We start from the raw sequence: 21,241 nt of genomic DNA, 5'->3' as shown, positions 1-21,241 counted from the left end.
AAACCATTTCTCTCACTCATGCATCTTGTGCCTGAAAAATAAAAATCGTACCAAGATGAACTTTCTGTTTTCAGGCTTAAGGTCTATGCACAGACTGTACTGAGAAGGTTAACACCTGTCATTATTAGAAATAAACATAAAAATATATTGAGCTTACTAATTGCACATTACCTGCTTCAAGAAGAATTAAAGCAGGAATGAGTTACATGAAATATCTGGTGGTCAGATTCTTTTAGACATAAGCTTTTGGGTTTTTCTTTTAGTAATTAAGGACACAAACACCTTTTCATACTACAGGTTCTAGAGAGGAAAGGGCTGACTGTGACCTCTTGAGAATTTTAGATCCTCCTTAGGGCTGAAGTTGATTGGGGCTCAGTGGTATGGCTTTGCTATATGTAACCCTGACAACTCCAGAACGTTATAAAAGCTGGTTTACTCTGATTTCTTGAAGAAATAAGTGAGTATATGTGTATATATACATATATATAAATTTCTATATAGAGTTTTTAATTAATATAAAATATAATTCCATTTTTGCATTTGATTTAAATAAGTTTTAATTTAACTTTTTACTTCTTCACAAGTAGAGATGTATTATTGGAAGGAATTTTGTGCCTATAAATACAGCTCTGCAGGGTAATTTCTGAGCAGTAACAAGCAATAGACATACACAAAAGTAACCCTTAAATAGAGAAAAAGCTCTCCGGATGGAGAAAAATAAAAACAAAACCTAAAACTCAAACCCACCCACAGTTTATGTATTTGTGTACATACATATAAATGCTATTCCATAAAGAGAATTGGTGTCCTGAGGAATATTTAATATGCTATTCTGTTTAGAGAGAAACCATCAAAGTATTAATATTTATAGAAGCTACTTTACCATACACTTTATTTTTATGGTAGCTAGTTCTAAGGAGCATATTGCAGATGAAGAAGAGTAAGCACATAAAATTATGTGATCCTGAATACTACACATGATGACTGCTTCCACACTATTTCTCTGCTGGGATATTATCATGTAAAAATTTCTCATTTTTTCACAGAAAGAGTTCTCTTTTTTCATGTGTAGATATATGACATGGATTTTTATCTCAAAGAAGGGAAGATGGAGCTTCATTTCTTACAAAAATTTTACATCTTCTGAAATTCCAAAGGAACTCTAGTCAACAACTTGTAATTTTTTCCCCCTTCTACATATTTAAATAGAGCAGAATCTTAGAAGAATATTTTGGTGTTTCAATAATTTATATGTTTAAAAAAAGTTATTTCATTATAGAACTTCTACACTCTGTGTAAAAAATTTACAAAGTCCTCTCTACAGTAACAGCACATTTTGAATGGATTTCAAAATGAAGTGCATAAAAAGTGGTTGTCAGGGCAATCAAAATTGGCTGCTTATTTTACAGCACATATTGTCTGAAAAATACATTTCAAAACTTACATTTCAACCCTAACAGCACCAATTCCATCTTTGTGCCAGATATCTTCATTATCTTTTTAAAATTTTTGTTTTATAAAGTCATTATCCGTCTCTAAATTAATTTTCCATTTATTTACCATTATTACTTATTAGATTAATAATGATAGTGGGCTTGTGCCATAAGTCAAACATACTGGTATCTATAAGAATAAATTTGCACATAAGTAGAAAAATGTGTAAAATATTAATAATTTTTTTCAACTGAGAATCTCAAGGTGAGTCTGATTAAAACTGAATGCTTCAAGAACTTCCAGCTGAGTACAGAACTTCAGCAGTTACGTGTGCACTTAATTTACAATCCGTGAGCAGCTCCCAGTGTCTTAAATTCCAGAGTGTGCTGAAGGTGGATCATGGTGAACCAAAGAGGAGTAGCAACAATGCCAGCAGGGAATGGGAATAGCTTGGAAAAGTGGGAATACCCTGGAAAAGTGACAGAATTACTCCTGTGAAGACTTGGGATAAAGGGGAGCTACAATGACCTCAAATTTAACCTTCTTTAAGCAATCTAATTAAAAGTTAGAGAAAATAAGTAAACAAGGATTCAAAGCCCAAATAAAGGAGTCTCATTTTTTGTTTTGTTTGCTACATATTACTCATTACATTAGAGCTTCATCATTTTTTGAGCCACTAATTAAAGCAAATCAGACTTCATGATTCTAGGTTTGAAAAAGCTCCATACACTAAGCCTCATGAAAATATCCATGATATGACCTAAAAAAAAAAAAATCTACAGAGAAATTTAGCTCTAGACACATGCATATTTGCTGGATGGTATGAATATTTGAAAAATGTACTTCCTTCCCTTTATAAAAAGTTAATGGTTTCAAGAAATTGCTTATTCAATGTAAAAATGTTTAGCAAAAACAAATTTAGGAATGCTTCATTATAGAATGAAGCATTTTCTGAAGAAAATATGCTCGGTGTCAGTTGCAGAGGGTGGATTGCAAAATGTCATTAATGTTGAGGTTATGGCTTTTTTTGAATTTAGAATCCTCTTGCTTTAGGCCCTAAAATTTCAAGTGAATGTAAATAACTACCCTGGTGGGTCTACTTCAGTGAAGACATATACATGTGCATTTGAGCTTGGGGACCTAACTTTTCCAAATGGTTATGACTGCATCACATTTTATACACTAAACACTTCCCTTTGAGATGATGCTTACAAAGGAAAATTCAGCAAATACCTGCACAGCATCAGACCCAGAGCTTTACTTTGTAGTCAGGCATGGTTCAACAGCCTCTAAATTTGTGTTTTGCATTTTGAAAAAGCATCCAAGATTTACACAAAATGTAAAATGTTTGTATATATCTATATTATGTATTTATAAATATTATATATTATTGATATATATGTATTCATGTATGTCTCTGAATGTTTAGGTGGATTTCTATATGTGTAGAAATCCACCTGTATGTATATCTATAATTTGTATGCAAATGTATGCTTTCTGGCTATTCAAAATAGAAATAATAATAGATCAAGAATATCCAGAGAGATTAAATTCAGAACTTAAATGTAGGTGACAGAGTTCTGAAGAAAAATATTCATTTTATGTTGTAACATATATTTCAAAGAAATGCATAACTTAGCATAATGAGCTATAACTCTGGAAGGGATACACTAGAATATCTTCATGCTACATCAGTATTCTTTGATTTTTATAAGTCTTTTGTTCTTTCCAGTTTCAAACCCTAGAAAATCAGTTATCATGCCAACTTGAAAGTCAGATCAAATTAGTTATCACGCCAGCTTGGAAGTCAGATCAAATAAACACGGGGTTTCTTCCAAGGTATGACTCAATTTGTCCTTTAGACATTTGTCCTTAAAACATTGGACAGCAGAGAAGATTTCCTAAAGGAGTTTTCCTTCAAGCATGTAGCATTCAATTGGCAGACCCCAATGCTTTAAAATAAAGCTCTTGGGAATTTTGCTGGCTAAACTTAATCCTTCAAACTACCACATGCTTGCATGTATATACTAAATGTGTAAACATTAGGCATGGGGGTTTGCAAAATGAGGTACAAATTTTGTAGATCCATATAATGCATTATACCTCTACTCATCCCAAGTATTCTATTGCCAACGCAAACAACTCTGGTTTTATTTACAAGTTCCTTGACACGTAGAAAGAATCACCTTTGATATTTTAAATTTGTAGCACTTTCTTCCTAACCTCAGACCAAGTTTTATTAAGAGAATTTGTATCCTTTCTAAGTCCGATTAAGCAGTCTTAATTAAAAGTCTTCCTTAATTGCATCTAAGACAGATTAATAATTAGATACCTTTCATGTACAAGTTAATGCTTTTCTGGTGTAACAAACTGAGAACAAATACCTCATTTTGCAGCAGATATTCCACTTGACCTCTGTAGTTGATAATAACAGAGACAAGGTTCTGCCTAGGAATCAAGAAAAAAGGAAACAATATCAAGTTAATAAGAATTAGATAAAGAGAACAGGTTTGTTTTTTGTTGTTTTTTTTTTTTTTTCCACATTCTAGATATTTGAAATAATTTGAGACTGATTTTATATCAGTATAAAATAAAGCCAAGTGTGTAAGCAGACATCATGCAATTAAGTCTGGACTTCCCTGGGTTTTTGGTAGACTTTTGCCACATAGCATAGATGAAAAAAGTCTATTTATAGAAGATACAAGCTTCCCAAGTTAAAGAATTCCAGTAAGTGATTTACTGTTTCAATGTTTATTGAAATTCACTTCCCAATTATTTTACTCTTTATGGTTAAGCAAGTGCTTAAATATTACCTAAAGAAGGATGGACTCAAGTACATGCTACATTCTTACAGCTAGACTTGACGATCCTAAGGCTCTTTTCCAACTGAGATGATTTTATGATCCAATGCCTTCTGTCTCAATCACTTCACAGACTTAAGCTGCATGGAATCAGATAAAACATCTGCCCAAGATCTGGAAAATCTCAACACTTGCAAAGCACAGGCTAAGTCCCAAGTACAAAAGTATGTTATAAAACAGGGCAGCATTGCTACATAACCCATGAAAGTTAATTTGCATACAGTTCTCAAGTTTGCATGCTCAAACTGTTTCAGCACCTGCCTTTCCATAGCATTTCCTAGGCAGTAAAATTTGCTTTACTTCTGTAGAGAGCCACTCACCACTCTGTAGTTCCATGCCTCTGCCATGCTACAGAAGCTGCCAATTTGTACAGGCAGATTGCTGAGTCTTAGCAAAGCTTCACTAAATTAATTAGGATTATGAAGAGAAGCATACACCTCTCTAAACTCCTCAAGTGATGCTTCAGCTGTAAATCTCACACTTTTACTACCACAGGCTCCAAGTGCTATCCCCAACAGACAACAAGATTCAGATTTTTGCTTCTAAGAAGCATTTCTGTAATTTCTTTGTTTCAAGCACTGTGAAATTCTCGTTCGTTTGTCAGCTGAACAAAACAAAAACAGGTGCCTGTGAGACCATTGCTAAGGAATCGTCCTGGCAAGCCTCCTCCGTAGGGTCAAATCATCAGGAAAGGATAAGGAAACTGTAATTCCCAGTTTTATACCTTGCCTAGCCCACTGATAAGTAAAAGGGACACATCATTACCTTGATGGCCATCAGAGGTAGTTGGGGTTTGCACATGCTTATATGAAAATGTGGAAATTACAATTTAAATTCTTCTTTGTTGTTTGTTATGCTCTATCATCTTTTTCTTGCCTTTTAAATTCTACTCTTATATCCCTCACCAATCTTTTATTAAGGTTCTTCATCTTCAGAAGGCTTAGAAGAAATTTCCCCCTACTCCTCCATCTCTATTGCAGTCTGGTAGCTGAAAGTCCCAAAAATATTTTGATATTTTTTCAGACCTTCAAAGCAAATAAACTATTTATAGAGCAAGTGTGTCCTCATGTATTTTAGTTGGGCCAACTTGGCAATCAGAATTTAGAATTGCAACTGCAGCCCAAAGTACAGGTTTCATGGTACATGATCAGATTTTCATTATCTATATTGCATGACAGGAAAAGGAGACTCATTGCACTGAAATAAAACACAGAATAAAGAATAGTTAGGTGGCCTTCCCTGTGGTGATACCACAGTGCATTTCCCTGGAGATGCCAAATACTCACTTCCTCCTACAGGTAATTTTGCCTTTACAGCTTTTTATTTCCAATCTGCACTGGCTTTATCTAGCCAGGCAGTTTGTATGTGGAGCAGCTGCCTGGAAATTGCTCCTGTAATCCTGTTAAATCATAGCTAATACAAGTTGTCACTCTGCCTTGACCAAGTCTTCAGGCATAACATCTTTTTCCCAGCCTTGCCCAGCTCAAAAATATATCTGAACATACGAGCTTGCCTTGTTGTCTTTTTCCATGGAGGTGAGCGTGTTTATTAGCATGGTTGGTCAAAATGCAGGTTAAAATGCAGAATAATTTCCCAAATTACAATGCTAGTTCAAAAAATTAGCATATTTTCCATCAGTTTATTTTCCCCTGGAGAATTTTTGGCATAAAGCAGCCATAATTTTGCATCATTAATAGGAAACAAACCCAGCAAGTTGTAATGATGATTGAAATACCCCTACTAATGCCATACTGAGTCCTTGTCTGCCAGGTGACTAATAATACCCATATCTTATCACACAGACATACTTGTGCATCATTATAGCTGTGTATAAATAAGGCAAGCCTAACCAACCCGTGAACATTTAGTACTTTGATGTTAAGGACATTTTTTTTTTAGATTTTAGCAAGTCAATATGGTGCAAGAGTTTCCTTTTCAGGAAATAAGAAAAGCACAAACAGGAGAGTCAATCCTAGCTCCCAGCTGGTCTATATGGGAGGAGGATGACAAGTACATAGCATGGACTTGCCACTTTTATTTTTCAGTCTCCTGGCAGCAGCACCTACTGTGGAGAAATGATAGGTTCCCCTTCTAAAATGCTGTTCATCACCATTCTGCCTCACTAAGCAGTGCCCAAATGCAGGCCTGGGCCCAGAGAGTTGTGGTGAAGGGAATTGTTGGGAGCTGGTCCCATGTGACTGTCCTCAGAGTTGGGCCCCTCACCACAAGAAGGACATTGAGCTGCTGGAGTGTGTCCAGAGAAGGGAGCAGAGCTGAGGATGGGTCTGGAGCACATTTCTAACAGGAAGAGGGAGATGGGATTGCTTAGCCTGGAGAAAAGGGACCCACAGCAAATGATCCTGTCCTGCAGACATCCTCTGTGCTACCAAATTTCATACACTTGCCATCTGTAAAATTTATGTCTTCTACTGAGTTCTTTAGAGCAAGGACCAGAACGGAAATTTGGGCCATGCTCCTAGGAAGCCAGATGGGTCCCCAGTAAGCACCAGGTACCCCCCTTAAGCGAGTCAGTACTCCTCTGTTTCCCTCCATCTGCTAAATGACAGGTGTGTCATTTAAGTTTACTTTTTATGGCAAATTACTTTATAACACAGTGATGGAAAACATTGCAAAAAGTGTCAACAGCTTCTTTACCTAAAATTAGAATTTATCTAAATAGAATACAATTAAAGATGAATGAGGAATCTATCACATTTAGTGTTTGTCCATCACAGACTGGCTTTACCATCAGCTTTATTTTGACTGCCAAGTTAAAGGCCCATCATAGTTAATCTCCATTAAAAAAGAAGAAGAAAAAAAAAGAGGTTTAAAGATAACTGAACTGGGAAAATATAGTCCTAATAAAGAGTAAACCTACTAGTTTTACAATATTTAAGGCCAAAAAATTCTCTAACAGCAACACACATGTAAAATTTTTGACACCTTCAATCACGGGAATCTTTGGGAAAAATGAAACCTTCAATGAAGACTTCAGTAATATGAAAAGAAGACAATTGGGAGATATTACATGGATCCAAAAAACACTGATTTTTGCTAAGCAACAACTAAGGTCCTAAAAGAAAAAGTCTGAAATATTGAACCAATTGTCTTCCTCATTGGTATCATTCCTGTCCCCAGTAGTTCCCAGAATTGTCCTTTGGTGCAAGGAGGCTTCCCACAAATATAAACAATTAGAAACATAAATATTGCTGAATAGCAGCTTACCAGATCAGTCTCCAGGCACAAGTGTCTTCTAACAGCTCATTCACACTGAACCTTCTTTGGTCATCCCCACACTGTGAAAGAGAGGAGTATGGTGACATATATTATTCTGATAAAAAAGAATATATATTGGAGATGTTAACATGGTATTTTCCAAAGTCAGAATGTTCTCAACCGTGTTCAGGATGTTTTGATCTGAAATTTTATTTGTTGACTATTTTATGTTACACTGGGTGGCACTATGCAGGCACCAGTGGGGCCAAGAGTGCTCAGGAAAACAAGGTAGCTATATTTAGAAACAGAGCTTTAAATTAGATTCAGTGGGGCAACAGGATGTGTTTGAATCCAGGCAGGGAGAGTGGAGACAGTGGGATATTCCAGTGCCATGCCTACATGGGAGACATGAAGAAGGCAGACAACATGGCCTAGGGCCTGCATCAATTCTCCTTTGGTTTCATACTGAGGTGATCCAGAGGGAGAGATGATGAAGAGTTAGAGGTGAGCTGTGAGGGGAAGCATCACCCTGGGCAGCTGAGAGGCTTTGCCACTTGAAGGACCTGGGTAATTCTACCACCAGCTTTTATTGTGCCAGAAAACAAGGAGGTTTATTAAGTACGTCAGTAGCAAGTGGGTGTCCAAAGAAAACATCTTCATTGACAAAGATGGTCCCACTGGCAAATGGGTGTGCAGAAAAAGCAGAGGGCTTTGGGGCTTGTTTTGCCTCATTCTTTAAGACTACTGATAAACCTGGGGCTTCCCGGTCCTCTCAGCTGGAGGAGCACAGCTGCAGCAACAGTGACCTTCTCTTTGGGGACACTGGAATTGTAAGGGGTCAGCTGCAGCAATTGAATGTTCTCAAGTCCACAGAGCCTTGGTAGGATTCATCCCAGAGTACTAAAGGAAAGGAAAGAAGGGAAGAAGAGAAGAGAAAGGAAGACAACTCGTTTGCCAGGGATCTAGAGCAATCAGCTAGTGCAACAGCTGGATTATGACATCACCAATTATGGATCCAATCTGACTATGGATTCACCTAGCAGCAGGTTATCATGTCACAGATGACCCAGCATAATGTGCCACCTGGGTCAGCCCAGGTTTTTCCCAGGCCTAGCACACCCAGGCAGTGTAAACACCCAGGAGGTGCACTCTCAGCAGCAGAGGGGGACTGGGAGGGGAGATTTCCCCCTGGGCAGCTGGGAGGCTTTCCCTCTTGAAGAACCTGGGCATTTCCACCATTTACTCCCAGGGCAGGCCCTGTCTCTGTCCTTGTGTGACACCTGGAGCTGGGAAGCTTTCCCTCTTGAAGGACTTGGACATTTCCACCATTCACCCCCAGGGTAGGCCCTGTCCCTGTTCTTGTGTGACACCTAGTGTTGGGAGGCTTTCCCTCTTAAAGGACTTGGACATTTCCATCATTCACGCCCTGGGCAGCCCCCATCCCTTTGCACATGTGACACCTGGAGCTGGGAAGCTTTCCCGCTTGAAAGACCTGGGCATTTCCACCATTCACCCCCAGGATAGGCCCCGTCCCTTTGCTTGTGTGACACCTGGTGCTGCAGCACTGGTGAGAGGGAGCAGCTTAAGACCCTGAGCAAGCCCCTCCTGCCAGCTGTGCTCCATCCAGCACTGTGCCCATCTCCCCTGGCAGGACATGGCATCCACTGCCAAAGAAGACACGAAGCAGAGCAGCTCTGGCAGCCGGAGCCAGCCGCCGCAGGCAGCAGCGATGGAGGCGGCAGAGGACGCGCAGTGCCCCATCTGCCTGGGCCCCATGAGGAGGCCGGCCTACGTCACCTTCTGCATGCACAAGTTCTGCCTCAGCTGCATCCAGCAGTGGGCCAGGGCCAAGGACAACTGCCCCGTGTGCCGGCAGCCCATGGAGCAGCTTCTGCACTCTGTGCGAGGGGACGACGACTACAGTGAGTGCGCCGTGGGCCTGGCCGGCCGCCCGCACCGGAGCAGGGACACCGAGAGGGGCGTGCAGCCCATCATGGCCGTCATGCTGTGGGCAATGCAGGCGGTGCAGGAGCAGCAGCAACGCTGGGCTGCCAGAAGCAGGCCCGCGGATGCTGAGAGTGCCCAAAGGCAGGAAGCAGCTCCAGGGCCATCCAACGCCCCTTCCCGCAGCCTCACGTGAGGTGACGCCACTGAGAGAACGTGAGCGCCCGGCTGGCCCTGGTGCTGCTCCTCTGGAACCACAAAACGGCACCGAATGACTTCGGCTTCTCAGGATCCCCTCTGGTACTTCAGCCAATAAACCACACGGTCCTTTCCAGAGCGTGCGTTTCATGACCAAAAAATGTTTCTGGGGCCACAAGGCCTTGGTGGGATTAATTGCAGACCACTAAAGAACCTAGCTGATCTCATGGCTGGATCCTCTCAGTCCTCTTCCAAAGGTCTTGACAATCTAAGAACATCCCAGCTGACTGGAAGTTAGTCAATGTAATTTGGATTTACAGGAAGGGCACAAGGAAATGGAAGGGGACGGCAATGGAAGGGAGAGAGGACATAGTTTAGCTGGTGGGGACCTACAATTCTCATGTAGTCCAACTACCTCATCTCTTCAGGGCTGCCCATGAATGAAAAGCTCATTACAGAGGACATTGTCTGAATGCCTCTCCCTAAGGGACTGATAGACACAAGGCACCAGCCACCTTTCCGGGAACCAATTTCTTATGTTTGACCACCCAGCCTGTAAAGCATCACATGTGTGTGATTAATAGGATCCAAAGAGGATTTGATGGACTACAGCAACAGGTGAGTTTATGTAAATTATTTACTATCTGATTACATGTGGGTGATTATCTTGCTTCTGTAACACCAGTTAAACTACAAACTTAGTGGAGACTTCTATAATGAAACATATTCCATATTTCAAAATTTAGAAGGATCATTGAGAGCAGAGATGAAGTTCTCCTCAAGAGCACATTATTCCACAGGAATAAACAGTATCTGGGTATGTGCATAAGTGTCTGAGACAGCTGAAGTATCTTAAAAATCCCAAAGTTTCTGCCTACTTTTATTTTTAAAAGCATTAATTTTTGCATATTTCTATATGAATTCTGAGGGAAGGATTTTTTCCCCATAACCTGATTCTCATTCTGTGACTTTTCAATGCATTTTACAGCCATGTGCTTTACCTAACAGCAACAACAACACTAAATAAGAGGTCAGTGTACATCAGATCCTTGAATTCAGTGTGGCTCGAACAGGTTTCAGGTTTCTTTGCACGTAAAGAAATGTATAGAAGTAGGTCCAGAGTGAAAGAAACACTGCAGCTCACAAGGCACTCTATAAGCCTTCTCTGTTAGGTTTTTTCCTGGTCCTGATGGACTTGCTGGCTGTGAGCAGAACCTCTCCTTTCTGTACCAGTGCCCTGTCACAAGCATGCCCTGGAGCTGGGGGAAAACTCTGTCTGTGACTGATTCCACCTCAAATGCTGCTCCTGCTCTTTGCTATTATTAGTAACATGAAATAACTTCATGGCCCGAAGTTTTCAGAGCTGCGCCTGTCCCTGTAAAGGGCTGATCAATAATTCACTTTGAGATCTTAAAATGTCACCCTTCCCACTTAAACCCTAACTGGAGGGTCCACAAATTGAGATGCTGAATGTTTTCTATCAGCCTGAACTTCACAATCTCTCTAGAAAGTCACAAATATTTAAATAATTGAAAAGTCTCCACCTTCTCATCACGACAGGCCTCTGACTTCTCTCATCTGTGATTATGCTCACAAGGTTAACTCTTCCATGATTATGTTTGGCAAAATATTAACACTGATATATATGAAAAAAAAAGGCTTTGAACTCACAGAAAATATGATTTCCTGTCTGCTTTAGTTCAAAAATCCTTTTCTGAAAGCAAGTGAGCTTCTTGTTAGAAAGTTGTAAGTATTCTTTGCTGCCTGTTCACTATGAAGATTAATGCTTTCCTGAGATGATCAGAATGTGGGGATATCTGAAACTCTGAAAAAAATAGGATAGGCAGACCACTCCCTAGAATTTCAGAGATTGCTAAAGCTGATAAATCTCATGGCCTAAAAAAACCAAAATCTAATTAAAGGTCACCAACTAACTGAAAGACCAAATTTTGTGTAAAGCCCCTGGCCAAATTTCTTGCTTGTAACTGCTCAGCTGAAGGAAATTTCCCGCTCTGAGTACTTCATAGTAGAGTGACAGCTCCCCATAAAAGGAAAGAAAGCAGCAAATATGAATGTGACACAAGGATACTGAAGGAAAGTGGGAGAAAAGAAAGTTACTTACTGTTCTAGCCAAGCTGTGCTCCAGATGAGCAGCGTGGTGCAGGCGGAGCTGAATGCAGGTGCTTGCCTTGCGGAGACTTTCGTGTCTTCCCAAAGTACAGTTGCTGCAGTTTGGGGAAACAACAACAAATAAATGGTTATCTCTGCTTGCCACTTCCTGCTTTTATCCTTGCTACCTCTCCTAAAAGCTCTAGTAGTTTAAATTCTAAGTGAAAACAAGACTGAATAATACAAACCCAGTTCTTGGCACCTGCTTCTGTGAAAACTGATGGTTCTGGCATGTTTTCTAGGAAAACAAATAATAATTGCTTAGTTCTATCACTGACCATTAAATTCTAAAAGAGAACAACAAGGACACAGAAAATATCCTTGACAAGCTGCATATGCTCCCAAACCTTGATATTTATGCATATTCTTCAAAGCCAAACAGTGCCGTGTCCTGGTTATGAATACATCTCTGCAGAATGACTTGTAGTGTCTGACACCCAACTCAAAAATCAAATATTAGCTGTAGGTGTGGAAATCACATCCATCAAGGCAGGTGACCCTTGGTTCTCAAAGAAGTCTAAGTTTTCACCCTGTGCAGCTCACGCAGAGGTGGCGAAAGCAGAGTTTGTGTTTTCACTTCTCAAATCATGTGCCAGCTAAGATCAGACTCACTCAGCTGGCATGGATCTTATAAACTAAGCTGCTGGTCAAAGATGATGCAGCAGCCCATGACAAGGGAATGCCTTAATCTTTTTTGCCTCTTTCCATTTACTGCTCTTGGCAACCTCTTGTAAATTAGAACATAGCCTTGGTTTGTCAATCTTAAAATCACTTGGAACAAAAATAATTTCATTTTTTCCCTTCACATCTTGTTTTAAAGAGGTGAAATAATTCAAGAAATATTTCAGGGTTGAGGCAAACATCTTTTTGCATTTGAAAAAGTCCTTTGGGATTAATGAAAAAAAACAACAATGATTTTTACAAAGGTAAATTCATGACCAAAACAAGTTAGTATGCATCATCAGTTACAACTTTGATGTGTGTCCAATTAGATTCAGGAGGCTTTATTGAGCCACAGAAGCACAAAAAAGGATATTCCATATTTATACTGTTTTACAGCATGGTAAGTTGTTTCAGAACTCCCTGGGCCATGAAGGGAAGATGATTTTTTTTTTTTTGGCTTGAAAAACTCTGTTTAAATGTAAACTGTATTTCTACCTAAAAGGGCTTTTGATAGAATGTCTGAATAAAAGGCTGGATTTAGTTATAAAAATAAACAAAACCAAAATGCTTATCCCTATGAATAAATCAAGGAAAATGTGACTTAGATGAGACTCCTCTCTCACATGGCAGCAGAAGTCTTCAGCAAAAAGGAATGGATAAACTTAAATGCCATTCTGCACATTTACAGGGAACTTACACATCTTGTAAATGTTCTGCTCTCACACTACACTGCAAGTAACATACAGACTCACTACTGAGGCTACAAGAGCTGTAAATGTGTATATATACAGGATTCTTCTTTTAAACAAACATATTAAACATCACAAGGGACAAACTCATTTCCATCTGACAAAAATACCTGAAGCAAGGATCACCTTTGATAGCACCTCCATGCAGCTGCAAAATTTCTGGATTTCAAGAGCAGAAAGTACAAATGTAAGAGTGGGAGGAGCGAACACCAACACAGTGAAATACCCATACACAGTGAAATATCCCTGTTACAGCTAAATCCTTCTCAAGTCCCTTTTCAAAGCTCAAGTGGCCAATTCCCACTTCCTGGGACTGTACCAATGGATGTGCTCCCTTCTGCTCCTTCTCATCTCATCTCTGTGTTCTTCCTACCCACAGCTTTCCTGAATATTTTTCCTCTCTTCATTTCACCCAATCGTGTTTGCCTCATCACTGAAATTATTAACTTTCTATCTTTATCCCCTCTGGTTGAGGAACACATTCAGTGCAGTGCAAGCTACAGATGGTGCTCTGGGTGGTGGGAAAGGGCAGCAGACCATAAACAGGCACAGACTCTTTTCACAAAAAGGCCAGAGAGCCCTTAATTGGTCAGACTGGGAACCTTCCTTTACATTTTAGAACTGCCCCAACAGATGTTTTTTACTTAATGCCTCACAATTATTCCTGCTGTTTTCATTCTGCTTCACCTCCAGCCTGTGGACAGGGATAGTAACAAGAATATTACAGAGACATCCATGAGCCTTGAGTCACCTTTTCCTGATTCCTCCAGGATACAGATTCCTGTTGCAATGCCAGTGACAGGAACTGGTACAGCTAGACAAATACAGAGGAGCTATACCCTCCTATGAAGTAACAATCTTGAACCACAGATATATAAAAGCTGTCTTTTCCAAGTATAATTTTTCCATGCCACCATGCTTCCAGGCAAAACAAGCTACAGCAAAAGAAACTTAATTTTGTTGTTATAACTGCTTTTACATTAGTGGTTTGTGCTAGCTTCTGCTGTGTGAAGCAGATACTATCCATCAGCCAAGTCTTTATTGACACAGCAAGGCTGCCCGAAACACTGCAAGCAGAAGTGGCCATGAAGTTGACTTAATGAATGGATTTAATTTGCACAAATACAAAGAGAAAAGTTTTGACAGCTATTGTTACACAAGGGACTAGACAAAATGGATTAATGCCTCAACAAAATAATGTTGAAACCTGGTATTGATGAAAAGTGTGCTACAAGAAATAGAAGTGTAGCTTTGCCACAGATTGACAAAGTAGCTTTTAGCTGTACCCCAGGCAGATTTGCTACCATACCTACTGAGATAAAAATGATAGATCCTCTTTGGAGGATAACATGATTATTAGTAACTGCTTTACAGCACTCTGAGCTCTGTAAAGGAAACAAAAATGGAAGTGCTACAACCTTGTTAACATTTCTCCCCTTATTTTTTTTTCTGAAATTACATGGAGAACACAGCTCTGATGAGAATGCCATGAAGAGAAATGCAGACTTTGTCTTTAGGAGATGTAGTAATGACTGCTCCAAGTGATTTGCCTGTGATCTCACAAAATATCTGAATATAAGAAAGGGAAAATCCCCATCATTTGAGACTCCATCACTGCCTGCTTCCCCACAGCAAGGTCCACTGATGTGCTATAAGCTCCAAATCTTAATACAGTTCAATCAGACTATTTTTTTAAAGTAACTCAGCTAGTAGCATCTCTGAACGAGAAACTTAATCTGCAATGACAAGAGAAAATTAAGTTTACTTTTCACAAAGAACAGATTAATCCAAAGGTGCTTGCTTCTTATGATTTCAATCTGTATGATTATGTCTATGTCAGTCTATAATTAATACTTAAACTTCACTTTGAGTAAAAACCAATTTTTATTTAGGTTTCAATTCCCAGAGAACAGAATTAGTAAGACAAAAAAAAAATGTTATCAATAAGGTCACAGGCAAGCATGTTAGAAGAAAAGATAAGCATTCAGATTTTTCAATTCCATTCCCCTGCTCACTGTGGTGGCTGAACTGCAAAGCAATAAGGTAGTGTGCAAATTATACCATGTGAGGGTGTGGATGGAACTTTAAATACTCTGACACCTTAGAATAAAAGGATGTTTAGAAATAAAGCTTATCAGTATTTTGTACTACATTCCTTTGGTGATGATCTACATTACTGCAAGCTATTGCTAGTACACATATCAATAAAATAATAAAGACTTTTTTTTTTAAACATCCACATTCTTTCATATGTTTTTTTTTTATTAGGTATTTCAGGATGACCTGAGATTATGGCCTGTTTTTCTAAAAACAGAGGATTGATTAATTGCTGACAGATGAGAAGGGTTGGGTTTGGCTAGCTGATGGCTTTAATAGCCAAGAGTAGACACAAAGTGCTTAAGCCCAATTAAATTTACTTTTATATAATATTTTTCATGAAAGGCATCATAAAATCATATTTAGAGGTATCCATTTTAAATCTAAGGAGAGATAGGGAAGTGTGAGAGCAAGATTTAAATGTGGATCTAGGTTTGTTTGATGGGATGAAAAAGAAAACCAGAAGGTTTCAGCAAAGCCAGGTTTTCTACAGTAAAAAGACCAGAAAACAAAAGAATTTCCAAATCAGAATTCCACAGATGGCTGTATTAATTACAGACTGGCCTGCAATCTATATGCTATCTTCTGATATCTTTAAAATTTGGGTATTTAAATCTGATGCTCTACTCATGAGTCAGGCAGGATGTGAGCCCAAGGGTCTCTGTGTAGGAAGGGAGTGATGGAGGGTGAAATCTGCTGCTGCTGGGTGCAATGGTCATTAGCACAGAGGTGGTTTTCCTTCCCCTTCTCATTCAAAGCTAAATGGATTCTAAAAATCATCAAGTCTTTCAGGTGCTTCTGCAGGAGGTGGGGTGAAGTGCTCATTAATACAATCCAATATAACAGGAAAGGAAAGCTTTTGACAAACCTTGACAAAGCCGTCTGCTTCACTAAAGCACTCTGCTCTGAGAGCAATTCATCAAATCACTTTTTTGGATTCACTTTAGGTGTTTTTTTCTGGATTACAGTACAGCAGGAGCAGCAGAATATTTATTCCCTTTGCTGTGTTAGAACTTTGGGAACTTCTACTGGAATTCATCAGTGAATTGACTCCAAATACTTTTCTGGGGAAGAACTGTGCACAAGGGCATCAAATCACTCTGTTAGTAACATTGGGAGGAAACTGATTTGCACTTGAAGATAGCCCACACACAGGAAAAATTTCACCCTGAGGCAACTCCTCAGGCCCTGTTAAACTACCCTAGGGATCCTTATGGTCTGGGGTTTCACATTTCAGATCCAGGGCTCCCTTGAAGAGGCACAAGAAAGGGAGCTGAATTTAACAGCACAATCTAGAATTACAAGCTGCTGAAGTTTTAGTGCAGCTCAGAGCTTGGTGAATGACAGTGGAGGAGCAAAGTAAGAAAGCTGAGAACATTACTGACATTGTTTCACTGCTAATGAGACGTGCAGAGATTCTAAAAGTGCAGGAATTTAAAGTCTGCTATTGATGTATTCTCCCCAACAATGAAAATAAAACTCTTCGGCACATACTGCACAGAGCTCACCCTCAACACAATGGCACACTATTTCCATTTTTTAGCAATTTCTTTGAAATCAGAAGAGCATCTTGGGAAAAAAAAAAAAATCCCTGGTTGTCTTCTGTAACTAACAGATCTGTGTATGACCTGGCTCTCTGCTTGGTGCTTCTGGTGCTGTAATGATTTACACTTTGCTCTTCCAGCTCCTGCTTTACCAAGGTTGGAATGAGGGAAGAGTGGGCTCAGAAATGTTGAAGAGGCAATCTTGGCATCTTTAGCTGCCAGATGTAATTCACTACGAACATATGAAGATTTGGCCTGTGTAAGGGTAGAAGTACTCCAGATGGATACAGAGCAAAGCTAACTCACACAGAGTGACACTTGCTCTCACAACTGCATTGCTTTCATTAATCAAACTGACTTGCTCTAGGCTACTTCAGGTAATTTTTACACTCTGCTGTAAATGTGACTGCTTCTAGAATCTTCCCTTTCAATTACAGCCGTATACTATTTTGTCTAACACTCTTTACACCTCTAACAGAGGAGCTGTGATTCCTGCAGTGCCAGTACCACAGAACTCTGCCAGCCCTTCTGCTGAGAGCCAGTGTCCACAGAGCCCTGCTGACAAGTGCCTCCACTTCAGCTGCTTCAACACAGAACCTGCTCACTTTGGCTGACACCTGAATTTAGGCTGCCACAGGGCAAAAAACAACTAGCTGAATCCAACCACCACAAGAGCTTACCTGAATCAGAGCATTTATTTCCCCACTTGTAAACTATTTGCATTCAGAAAGACCTGCTTGTATATTTAATGCGTTTTTATCTTGCATTCAGCACCACAGTGCTGACTTCATTTGTTTTGTTACTACTGCAACTGGATATGAAGAAAAATCACCTCCTCTGCAGCTGCTTAATACTGCATAAATAAATAATTCATAATATCACTCTTGGGTGATTTCCCCCTTTGAGGACTTGCTTCTAACACCCCTATGAGTTAGTGGAGGTAGCAGCATCCTTGTATCACAGATGAGAATCACCAGAAGGACAACAGAGTCAAACAAACAAAAGCTGCACAAAGCTTCCATAAAAGAGGATTTGAACCCATGCACTGCAGCACACCATCCTCTCTGCTGAACACAAGCAGCATGTGTTTCAGGAGTTTCAGAAACTACACGTGTATCATGGTCATCACTAGAAATGAAGGGGTGGGACTATTTTCAGGCCAAGAACGATTCATTGCTCAGATAAACATCACTCTCAGAGGCTGAGAGATTTTAGAGGAGCAAGCAGTCAGCAATAGCTTAAAGTAGTCACAAGTTTCTTCATTATAAGTTAATATAGAAATTTCTAAAGCAATAGACAGTTGACAGAATTTATTTTGCTTTTCTAACCTATCACCTTTACTTCTGCTGCACTGTGGATACTTTTGTCCAACGGCTTCTGTCTCACATGCACACAGATGCTTCTGTTACAACTTCTAAATTCTTAGCTACTCTATATAATCACATCCCTACATTATAAACCCTTCACCATCTTATCAATGCAATTTCTCACTTACTTAAGGTATATTCTCACAACTATAGAAATATAAGTTTATGATTTTTCTGCTTAATATCTGTATATTGTATTTTTATAGATACAATCTGCATTTTGTATTTTTACATCAATCCAAGCTTCTTCTAGGGCTGCAGATCAAATCTTTGAGTGTCTATGGAAGTTTCTGTTTTTCTGTTTGTTACACACGTGGAATGTTTGGAACCTGACACCCCAGCTCTCCCCGTGGCTCTGTTGACATGGCTGGTGGCTTAATGAGGTACTTACTTTTGTAAGAATTCATCAGCCCCACAAACACTCAGAAGGCATTCCTCCCGGGCTGGGTATTGATTTGTGCACCTGAGGATCTCCACAATTAAGTCGTGAGTGATACAGCCAGCTGTAAATAAAGATAGCAAGGAAAATTAATAGTAGCTTGCTGGAGAATTGCAGCTACATACTTGAGCAGAGAAAATAAGGGTTCTTTTCCTGTAATTCCTAACAACTGCTGCAGACTAGCTCCATCAAGAGGAATTAGATCAAGACACACTTGATTTTATTTTTTTTTTTAATTTTTCTTCAAATATTCTACCTAACATAGAATCCATGTCCATTTAGAGGAAATGAGCAATTTGCTGGGCAGCTAGACAGAAGAAGAGATGAGCAATATTCCCAGGAGGAAAGGGAGAGACAAATGGCATTCTTTTTTCTTTTTCATTTTCCTGATGAACATTTTGGTACATTGCCAATGACGCAAAAGTTGACTCTGTAGCCACTTATGATGTCAAAAAGCTCCAGAATGTTATTTGATATTGTTTCTGCTATGCACACCTTTTTAGCTATAAAAAAGAAGTAAATTAATATTCTAATGTATTTTAAATCTGCAAAATATTATATTATTTAATACATGTGCAAAACATGTATTAAATATATATTAAATATGCAAAATATTGTATTATTAAGCCACATAATAATATAAAAATATACATGCTCCCTATAAATTAGGAAGTTCTATGTCAGTTTGTACAATCTACTGTTCAGAAACACTTGAGAATTTTGAGAATTTTCTCCAGTTCCACTTCAGTTTTTTAAGCCATTTCCCAACACTTGCCAATATGCTTTCTCTCTGTTCATTTTAGAAGCACTGATCACAAATGGAGAAGAACAGCTGCATAATCTAGAAACAGGTCTGATAAATTTGGTTTTCCATTGAAGGGGATGGGAATACTTCAGAGAACAGGTGGCATTCCCAGGGGAGGAGGTTATGTCATAAACAAAGCTGAAACAAAACAGAGTAGGTCACCAGAGCTTGCTTTTTGTTTTAGTATGGTTTTCCCCTGAGAAAAACAAATGTATGAATGGATTCAAAAGCTCCTTCTGAAAATATTAATTTTGTTTGCAAAATGTTTGGTTTTCCTTAAAAAGACACTTTGATTACACATTTTTCTACTGATTTTACCAGTTTAAATCATTTAAACTTCTGACAACTTGCCATTGTAAGCAACTCATCTGGTTTGGTGTTTGAACTGCAGTGCTCACTGGCTGAATTTACACAGTCCAGAAAATAAAGAGTGGCACAAAATCTTGAATTAAAATTGTAAGATATACTTTGTTTAAGTCACTCATTGGGAAAAAAATCCAAAACTTGCTAATATCACTCATTTCCACTCTGTAGATCCAGCTTCTTTTCTTAACTCTGCCAAAAGTTCTTGCCTAACTGAACAATACTTTACATTCGATGGGGCAAAAAAAAGTACTTCTACTTCAACCTTACTGCTTGCCTGGTCTAAACAACTTCAGGACAATTAATACTCAGCCTGTTACAATCAACTAATTCCTTGAAAACTAAAGAAATTATTATTAAAAAGAAAGACAAAAAAAAAAAAGAGACTGTGACTTAATAAAGCAGCATAAGAAGAGAAGGGGAGGAAAAAAAAATATTTTGCATATGTTGCAGAAATGAAAATTACCAGAGTTGGAATTAACGATTCTCCCATTAACCACAGATACAGGATGCACAGGAGCTCATTGTCATTAATGACAGAATCATTCAGGTTGGGAAGAACCTCCTCCCTGCAAAGCTGGGTCAACACTGAATTCAGACCACCGTGTTCAGGGTTTTGTCTTGTAAAGCCTTTAAAATCTCCAAGTCTGGAGACTCCACAAACTTCATGGGCAAACTCTTCTAATTATTCTCCTTGATTTTTCCCACCTCCTTGGAATTTCTTCTTTCATTTCATGCCTGATATGCTTCCCCTGCACATAACCACTTACCGTGTTGTGTAAGAAGTAGAGGATGTGGTGAAAAATCTGTCCAAATGCTGAATCTGAATTTTGTTCCACCAAGGATACGCTCTGGGAACCTTGTTGTGATACTCCAGATTTTCCCAGTATTTGTCTTCAAATCAAAAGCAGGATAGGCATTTCTGATTCTGGAAAAAAACATGTGAAGAAACTATTTCTAAAGAGGTGTGCATTTTTGGCCTCTTCTAAGGGCAAAACAAAAAATTCTGCAAGATATATATGGGGATACATAGAGAGCTGTTGGAAATAAAAGTCTGTGGAGAGAAATGGTAGCAATACAAATTCTGGTTTTGTGCATTAGTGAGATAACTACATATCAGCACACATAGCTACATCTGTTATTTCAGGGAAACCAGCAGCAACATCTTCATGAATTTGACAGAATCACTGCTGAGCTTGACCTCAGTGAAACCAACAGGAGTTTAAACAGAGACTTCAGTGTACACTGAGCTCAGTAGAAGTGATAGTGCTCAAATATGTACTTAAATAACAGAGTTTTAACACAGAACTAGCCAAGAGCACACAATCAGCTGCAACTAGGACATCTGGACATCCTGAGTGCAGGAACATGCTTCCTGTGCAAAATCTTGAG

General features: G+C 39.1%; 1 protein-coding gene across 1 annotated transcript in view; it reads right to left on the bottom strand.

The window, feature by feature from the left end:
• Positions 1-21,241, bottom strand: part of PIK3C2G (phosphatidylinositol-4-phosphate 3-kinase catalytic subunit type 2 gamma) — a 242,715-nt gene that overhangs the window by 155,729 nt on the left and 65,745 nt on the right. The window contains exons 5-9 of the mRNA XM_059472329.1: positions 20,620-20,777; positions 18,634-18,745; positions 11,776-11,878; positions 7,521-7,591; positions 3,819-3,882 (exon numbers count right to left, since the gene is read on the bottom strand). Of these exons, the coding sequence (XP_059328312.1) occupies positions 3,819-3,882; positions 7,521-7,591; positions 11,776-11,878; positions 18,634-18,745; positions 20,620-20,777 (508 nt within the window). The remainder of the gene's footprint in view (positions 1-3,818; positions 3,883-7,520; positions 7,592-11,775; positions 11,879-18,633; positions 18,746-20,619; positions 20,778-21,241) is intronic.

Source organism: Ammospiza nelsoni, chromosome 5 (genome assembly GCF_027579445.1).
Source record: "Ammospiza nelsoni isolate bAmmNel1 chromosome 5, bAmmNel1.pri, whole genome shotgun sequence".
Classification (NCBI taxonomy): Eukaryota; Metazoa; Chordata; class Aves; order Passeriformes; family Passerellidae; genus Ammospiza; species Ammospiza nelsoni.
The sequence above is the reverse complement of the archived record's forward strand: the minus strand, read 5'-3'. Positions and strand labels throughout refer to the sequence as shown.